The sequence below is a fragment of the Vanrija pseudolonga genome, chromosome 5, assembly GCF_020906515.1.
Source record: "Vanrija pseudolonga chromosome 5, complete sequence".
Taxonomy (NCBI): domain Eukaryota; kingdom Fungi; phylum Basidiomycota; class Tremellomycetes; order Trichosporonales; family Trichosporonaceae; genus Vanrija; species Vanrija pseudolonga.
In genome coordinates this window covers 1,002,765-1,011,059 of record NC_085853.1, presented here as the reverse complement: position 1 = coordinate 1,011,059, position 8,295 = coordinate 1,002,765, and the positions used below count along the sequence as shown (strand labels likewise).

Sequence of the window (8,295 nt, the reverse complement as noted above, 5' to 3'; positions counted from 1 at the left end):
GCCAGTAGCACGTCGCCGGGGTGGGACAGTTGCTTCAGAGTTTGTTGAATGATTGGCCGACTCCCGCGCTTGAGAGCTGCCGGCATGTCCCTCGCCCGGGGGCCAGCAGCGGGGCAGACCCCCGCCGGAACAGGACCCAGTTTTCGCCGGCCTTGAAACGCGGCGAGAGCGCAGCAGCAGCAGCTCTGCGACCTCGCAGCGACTTATGCATGAAGATGGGCAGGGCTCGACGGGCCAATGAGCATCGCCGGTGCGTCACAGCGGGTCTGTGCCTTGCGATGACGACGACGGACGGCGACGAGCGAGCGAGCGACAGCTCAGCTCACTCACGCTCCCATGTATGAGACACTTGCACAGGAATCCTGTGATCGATGAGGATCCTGTGCGGCGGCGCAATGCTTGCGTGCGTGCGCCGGCAGGCTCATGGCCGGCGATGCATGCTCATAGCTCCACAGAGTGGCGATAGTCGGCAGCAGTGGCGATGGGACAAAGGTGGCGACAGTGGAAGCAATGGAAGCAAGCTGGTTGAGTGCGTCTCTCCAACTCAAGTGGCTCAGATCCGGCATGTAGATCGCCACCACGCCACCTCGAGATAACCTCTACGACTTTACCTCGGCAGAGGCTTGAGCACGACGACAAGAGTGACTCGGTCGTCACCGATCTGATTAATCAGCCACGCGGCGGACACAACAGCAGCAACGACGATGGTGTCATTCGTCGTGGTCGTCGCTTTGATCCGAGATTGCGAGTGTTCTTCGCGACAATAGCGACGACGGTGGCGGCGTCGACCTCGGTCGAGATGGCGTCGGAGCTGCTATGGGGTGTGGCGGGGGTGTGGGATGGGGGCTATTAAGTCTGAGCCCGACCTCAACGAGCAGAGCATACACCAACACCAGCTGCACCATGACCACCGCCACCATCCCCGCCACGCAGCGCGCCGTAGTTCACAAGGACAAGGTAAGCCGCGTCCCACCTCCCCGCTAACGGACCCAGGGTGTCGCCGAGGTCCGCACCATCCCGGTCCCGGCCATCCGCGACGACGAGGTGCTCCTCAAGACGGCGTACTACGCGCTCAACCCAACCGACTGGAAGCAGCTCGATGCGAGCCTCACTGGCCCCGGGACCGTCGTCGGCGTCGACGTGGCAGGCGAGGTCGTGGCCATCGGCAAGGGCGTGAGCCGCTTCGCTGTCGGCGACCGCGTTGCCGGCCTCGCGGTCGGGAACAAGAGCACCGAGACGGGCGGCGCAGCAGAGTACGCCGTCGTGAATGAGGGCCTCGGCTTCGCCGTGCCCGCCAGCTTGGACCTCGCGCACGCCGCGACGTGGGGCATCGGCGCCGGCACGGCGGCCCAAGTGCTCTTCCAGAGCCTCGGTCACGCATATCCGACAGGTGCAGCGGCGACAAACGACAACAAAGGACAGTGGCTGTTCGTGTCGGGCGGGAGTACCGCTGTGGGCAGCTTCTTGATCCAGTTCGCCAAGCGTGCCGGCCTGCGCGTGGTCGCCACGGCGTCGCGTGCCAACTTCGACTTTGTGCAGCAGAACGGCGCCGACGCAGTCGTCGACTATCACGAACCCGACGTCGTGGCCCAGATTCTCCGCATTACGGGCGGGCAGGTACCGCAGGGTGCCGAGCTCGCCGGCGGCGCGGGCTGGGCCATCTCGACCAAGGTCGTCCGCGAGGGAGGGCTCGCGAGCATCGTGCCCGGCGACCCTAGTGGCAAGGCGATCGCGAGCAGCCTCGGCACGGTGCAGCCGCGCGTGAGTGCGCCAACCCGACCCAGCTGACCCGCCTAGCACACCGCATTCTTCATCGAGAAGAACTTTGTCTTCACAAAGGACTTTTACGCGCGCGTGCCCCGCCTCATCGCGGACGGGGTGCGCCCGACGCCAGTCACCGTGCGTGATGGGCTGGACGCCGTCATTGACGGCCTGGGGGAGAGCAGGGCCGGCAGAGTGAGTGCCACCAAGCTCGTGTTCAAGGTCGCGCCGTAGTCGTAGCCAGATGCCCATGCTACCCCGTTGCCACAGCGACTGACTCGCCGGCATGAGGGATTCCCCCACACCGCCTGCACCGCTCCACACCACCGCCCCGCACAATATTAAAATGCCATCATGCCATCATCATGCCGCACACCCTGCGCGACCAGCCTCTGCTTCCGATGGCCCAAGGAGGGAGGCACCGCACATCCGCCGGAAGTGGCGACTAACAGTACATATGTAGCAGTCATCCAGCGAGCGTGGCCTCGCCTGGATCGGCACTGCAGTGTGGCGGCGGTGACTCTCTCTATAGCTTCTTGAACGCCGCCGCTGCTGCGACCGCAAACAACAAGGTCGGCGGGGTGGGCGGCACGCTGCCGCTGCCGCCCACTCACTCACGCACTGGTCGCGGACTTAGACGGTGCCGAATGCGGCACGGCATGTGCACTGCCGCGGCGACTTTTGAGCGGAGCGTACCTGCGTTTGTGTTGGTTACTGCGAGCAGGCAGCAGGGTCCTGGAATCGCAAGGGAATGGAATGGAATGGCCGGGAGGATCGCCGTGCGCGGGTGTGCGTGCGAGGTGGTGGTGAGGAAGCTGGGGTTGTGTGGGGCCGTCGACGAGGGTGGGAGTGTGTGCGCTCATCGTTGGCGTGGGAGTGTGGTGGCGCCGTTGGAGAGCACACGGCGGTGTTGTTCGTTCAGGTGTGGCGGTTGGCCCACTGGCGCGTGCGGCTGCCAGCCAGACGAGGGTGCAGCACGATGCGGTCGTTCCTTGCTGGACGAGTGGGCGGCAGGTGGACGGCCGTGGCGTGGCGCTGATGGGCTCGAGGCGTCCACATCTGCTCATCTGGTAGTGAGCTCGGTGCGTTCGCTGGGACGTCACCGCGTTAGTGTCTCTCCGGTCAGTGCCTTCCAAGCTATCAGTGACGAGGCGCTATGCCTCTCGGCGCCAACACCTGGTCCTCGACACTGTCATCGGCGTCCATATATACAACCCTCCGCGTCTATTACCGCACCGTCCAACCCCACCTCCCCCTCACATGTCCCAGTCACCGTCCCACCCGCCGTCCGGCGGGCCCTGCTGCATCAGCAGCGTGGCCGTGGCCTCGGCGTCCTCCGACTCGAGGTCGATGCTGGCGACAATGATGTCGACGACGCGCGCGTGCCCGGATTGAATGTCTAGTGCCGTGTCGAGTTCGCGCTGCGCCTGGTCCTCCGTCAGCCCCAGCGGGAGTAAGCCCCCCTGCGCCACTCACCAATGAGTCCACCGCAAACAGCTCGACCTCCTCGGCTGTCAGCCCCGTCTCCCACTCTGCGCGCGTGGTAAACGCCAAGCTCGCATCGACCATCGCGAGCGCCTCAGCCTCGCTCGCGACAGGGTCCAACTCCGCGACAAGGTCGAGATGCGGGCCCGCGACGTCCGAGTCGCCGAGCAGCTCGCCCAGCACGCGGAGGCGCAGGCTCTCCTGGCGCTGTGCCGGCGTCGCGTCCGCGTCGAACTGGAACCAGTCGTTGTCGATCTTGTCAAAGTCGACAATCAGCACCTGCCCGCCGGCGCGCACGCTCGGCGCGAGCTCAGCAGCGAGGTAGTGCCACCTGCGGAGGGGCGACTTGCCGGCCAGCTCGGCGAGCACGCGCTTTGCGCGCTCCACTGCGTCCGGCACGAGGTTGGGGCTCGCATCCGAGAAGACAAACACCTGCTGGCCCGGCTCGGCGTCGGGCGCGTCGAGCGGCGGCAGCGGGAAGCGGCGGAACGCGAGCACCGGGTCCTCGGCATTCAGCGGCATCTTGACGTGGTGCACTACGCGCCTGGTCGCGCGCGGGAAGAAGCGCAGCGGCGTCTGCTGCGCCGGCATGGGGAAGCTCGACGGCTGCGTCTGCGGCATGACGACGAGCGTGTCGGCGAGCAGCACGGGGTTGGTCTGGTAGAACCCCTCGTTGCCGCAGAACGCGCGCACGACGCCAAACGCCTCGGGGTGCAGGTGCGACAGCCAGACGAGGTACGCCCCGTGCGTGGTTTGCACGTCGACGATCTTCGTGTGCGCGAGGTACGCCTTCTGGTGGGCGTATTCCTCGTCTTCTTCTTCGTCGCGCATCTCCTTGGCGGCGGTCATTGCGCGCGTCGTCGGGCCTGCGGCGCGCGCTTCGGCCTCTTCGAGGTCCTCGACCAGGTCGAGGATCTGGTAGACTTCTGTCGGGGGGAACCCGGGCAAGCACTCGCCCGTCTCCCACATCCGGTCCGGGGCAGCGACGACGAGGAGCGCGTCCTCGTCAATGTCGTCCGCGACCGTGCTCGGCAGGTGCTGGTCCTCGCGCCCGAGCAAGATGTGGCGGTACAGGCTGCGGTCGACGCGGCGCCGCACGGCGCGGCTCGTCTCCCGCAGCGCGAGGAGCACCTCGTACGGCGCGTGCACGATGATCTCGTCCAGGAGGTGCGGGTACGCGCTCGTGTCGAGCACGGGCGCCGGCTTGGCCGGCGCGGTTGGGGCGGCCTTGCCCTTCCGGACCCGCCGCTTGCTTGCCGCCGCGGCGCGGTGCGGCGCCGGCGGAGGCGCCTGCTTGTTCTTTCCTGTGCGTTTCGGTCTTGACATCGTCGATGGTGGGTGGCGATGAGGGTGGTGTGAATGAACGTTGCGATGAGCTTGCGGAACGCGGCGTGTGTATGCACGGGCGATCGCGTCGGTGGAGGTCGGCCGTCGCGTGGGAACAGCGTGCCAGCCACGCGACGAGGCAGACCTCGAGCCAACTCTACCGTGAGGACTTTGGAATCCCAATAGACACCCCACAACATGCATTAAGCTGGGTTTCTGTTCCCAAACGGGTGAATATACCTGGTATGTAGACCCCTTCGGGTCCATAGAGCCCAATATTCTCGTACTGCGGCACGCGGACGTTAAGATCCCTCCCACGCCGCCGCCACACCAGCCAAGGCGAGTGTCGAGCGACCTCGGGCGCCCCGTGGTTAACAGCATGACTGGATATCTCTCCCCGCGTGTTATTCGAACGTTGGGGGGCCTTTTCTGAGTGATGGGGAGCAGGACTGGGTGTGAAGAGGCGTCAATGCAGGTCATGCTCCGCCTTCACAATGGTGCATGATGATTGTTTCCTCGACCGCTGTCATACGCCATCCTTGCCACTATCAGTCATGCTTTCCCCACCAAACTTGCTGCCTAGCGGGTCCCATTGACCTAGCGATACGTCTATCGCCACACCCGCAGCACGACAACCAGGCCACCAGCCCAAACCGCCACTCACGCACCGTCCACCTCGTCGTACCTCAATCTACGGTAGCGCCTCCAGCCCGCGCCACCCCTATCGCCTTCCCACGCCAACGCCTCTTATCGCACCGTCCGCAGGCCCGTATCGTCCCACTATGTGCTTGTTCTCGTGCAACACGCCGGCCGGTGTCTCCGGCGACCTCCGGCGAACGCGGCGCATCGGCCACGCCACGCCACCCGCCCGCCCGCACGGTGCCTGCGGGCGGGCACTCACGTGCCGCTGCTGCTGCGGGCGGCGGAAAGCTCGTGCTCGCCGTGAGCTTGGGCGTGGAGCCAGGATTAGCACGCCCAGAGTTGCCGAGTGGTGGCTTTGCGCTGGTCTGACGGTCAAGGCATCAATCACTATCGCCACTCGGTATTGACTGCACCACCACCACCACCCCTCGGGATGGTGAGTGTGGTGAGAATTAGCTGTTAGGAATGGTTGTTCTGGTCGCTTGACTTTGAGCTCTCTGAAATACCCTTCAGATGCCTACACATTGCGCGAGAGATAAGGGGGCGAAGTGGCTACTCCCTGCTCTCGCAGCCCCGCCCTGCCACACACAGTCAAGCACCTGCTTGCATTACTTTGAGACTATGTCACAACTGCTACTAGATTGAGCGGAACCACCAGTCATGAACACGAGCCTGATTACTTGTCGAGGTGGGCCTCGACAACCTTCTCCTCGTCGTGGCCCTTGTCGTGGTGGCCCTTGGGGATGGCGGCGTTGTGGAGCTGGTCGGCGTTGAGGTCCTCAACGTGGACGACCTGCTCCGTGTCCATGTTGGTGTCGGGGGTCTTGAGGATGACCCAGAGAGCGAGGGGGAGCGAGACAACCATCATGAGCCACGAGACGAGGAGCTCGGTCCTGTAAGCCGTGAAGACGGCGTCCATGGCGAACGAGACGGCAGCACCGGCCGACTGGACACCCTTGTAGTAGCCGGTCATACGGGCAAGCTTGAAGGGGTCGTTGGTGAGGGTCGACATGATGTAGTAGGCAAGACCCTGGAAGAGCGAGTCGCAGAAGTAGTAGGCAAACATGAGGAGGAGGGCAGTCCTCGACTCCTTGTCGGACCAGTCCCAAGCCATGGCAGAAGCCTTGGACTTGTCGCGGACGAACTGCTCCTTGTACTTCTGCTGGAAAGAGATACCGCCGGCGCCCCAGACGATGCAGATGCAGACGAGGGTGACGGCCCAGCCGATGACAGTGCGCTTGCGACGGTTGTAGGGGAGGTAGTCGAGGAGGAAACCGATGGCGTTGGCACCGATAACGGCGCCGAGGTTGGTGACAAACGAGGAGAGAGCACGAGTGCGGGCGTTGAACATGAAGGCGACGACCGAACCCTGGTAGGCATAGAAGTAGTTCGACGCGAAGAACATTGGGAAGAGCGCAAGCATGCGCCAATCGGTGAACTGCTTGAGGAACGCGCGGACCTCGACGCCGACAGGGACCGAGTCCTCGAGGTCGACGAGGGTGCCGTCGGCACGAACGACATAGTTGGGGGGCAGGACGAGCCACGCGGTGAGGATGGCGGTGAGCATGAGGACGAGGAAGACGATGTAGACGGCCGTCGAAGCGTTCTTGTGGGTTCCGCCCGAAGCGACCTGGACACCAATGGCGATGACAGCGCCAATGACACCACCCATCGAGAAGACGGACCAGAAGAGGGAGAAGGAGCGTCCCTTGTCCTTCTCCTGGGGGTAGGACATCATGATCTGACCGGCAGCCGTCCAGAGGAGGGCAGCGCAGACACCGAGGATGCCGCCTGCCACCACCCAGAAGGGACCGGCATTGTCGTGCTTCTGGAACGCCCAGAGCGAGCCGACGTAGAGCGAGTAGCCGATAGTGCCAAGACAGAGAGTAAGACGAGTGCCGAGAACGTTGTTAATGGATCCAGCGACGAAACCTAATCTGTGTCAGCTGCCATAGCTTGTTGCGCAGCGGATCTCGATCATGAGCCCGCCAGATTCGACGACTTACCAGTCAGAGCAAACATGGCGTAGAGAACCGAGTTTGCAATGTCCGAGAGGGCGATGGACGCCGTGCCACCGGCACCGAGACCCGAGAGAGCATTGAAGAGACCGGGGGAGCAGAAGCAGACAAAGCCAGTGAGGGCGACTTGCGTCCAAGGCGAGTTGTCTAATGGGGGTGTGAGTATTGGTGCATGGTGGTGGTGGTGGTGGTCGTGTGGCTTGCCGGCCGGCTTGGCTTGGCTTGCGAGGCACACGGTCATTACAGCCCGTAGTTACGGCGCTGTTTATTGTGCCTTGGGAAATGTAATTATTATTCCACTTACACCTAAAGCTGCCAACCTTGATGGCAGCAAGCGTCGAAGCGTAGCCCATGTTCGATGCGAGTTGTTGCTGTTGTTATCGTTGAAGGTGTTGTGAGAGGGCTAGTAGGGCGCGCCAGAAGGGGCTGTTGGGAGAACGAGTCATGGCCTCGCGCGCTCGCTAGTTATATAACTCGTGTCGGGTGCAGCGGCGGCGGCGGTAGTGGTGTCTGTGATGGCCGGAGCGTGAGGAGCGTGGACGGTGCCAGCCAGCGCGCCAGACCAAGGTGGCCTTAACGGCGACCTCGCCGCGACGCGATCTGGGTTTGGGTGCGCCGTTGGGATTTTCCAACCTAACCTCGGTCTGGCTGGGTGGGTCTCTGCCGCAAGTGGTGGGTGGGTGGGTTTGTCGCTTGCCGCCGCCGCTTGCCTGCCTGCCTGGGTGTCTTGCCTTGCCTTTGCTTGGCTGCCTGGCTGCCTCAGCCTGAACCCTTTGCCCGGATGCTCGCGACTCCCAATCCTCTCAGCCTGCCGCCGCCTGGCCTGCTTCTGACCCTGTGATTCTGGGCAGCTGTCCAGGGCAGCAGAGACCTCGAGCACCGTCCGATTATCCCGCACGCCGCTTTCGACGTCTCGTCAACGTCGCCATTGAATGGTGGATAAGAGATACGCCGTGGGCAGATAGGCCATGCGCCGCGTGCAGCGAGCGCAGCGAGCGGCAGCGGAGCCGCCTGCCTGCTACTGCATGGCTCTTTCTTGCCTGTCCTCGCCGTGCTCGACTCG

General features: G+C 63.8%; 2 protein-coding genes across 2 annotated transcripts; one reads left to right on the top strand and one right to left on the bottom strand.

Moving 5' to 3' along the window:
• Window positions 1–903: 903 nt before the first annotated feature.
• On the top strand, window positions 904–1,995 carry lepG (Trans-enoyl reductase lepG; the record flags this gene model as incomplete). Its single annotated transcript, XM_062773587.1, has 3 exons — window positions 904–957; window positions 994–1,761; window positions 1,798–1,995. The coding sequence occupies 3 exons, from the start codon at window positions 904–906 to the stop codon at window positions 1,993–1,995; spliced, it is 1,020 nt and encodes a 339-aa protein (XP_062629571.1).
• Window positions 1,996–2,975: 980 nt separating this feature from the next.
• On the bottom strand, window positions 2,976–4,572 carry LOC62_05G007061 (uncharacterized protein; the record flags this gene model as incomplete). Its single annotated transcript, XM_062773586.1, has 2 exons — window positions 2,976–3,188; window positions 3,238–4,572. 2 exons carry the CDS (start codon window positions 4,570–4,572, stop codon window positions 3,018–3,020), a joined length of 1,506 nt encoding a protein of 501 aa, XP_062629570.1. The 3' UTR covers window positions 2,976–3,017.
• Window positions 4,573–8,295: the final 3,723 nt, after the last annotated feature.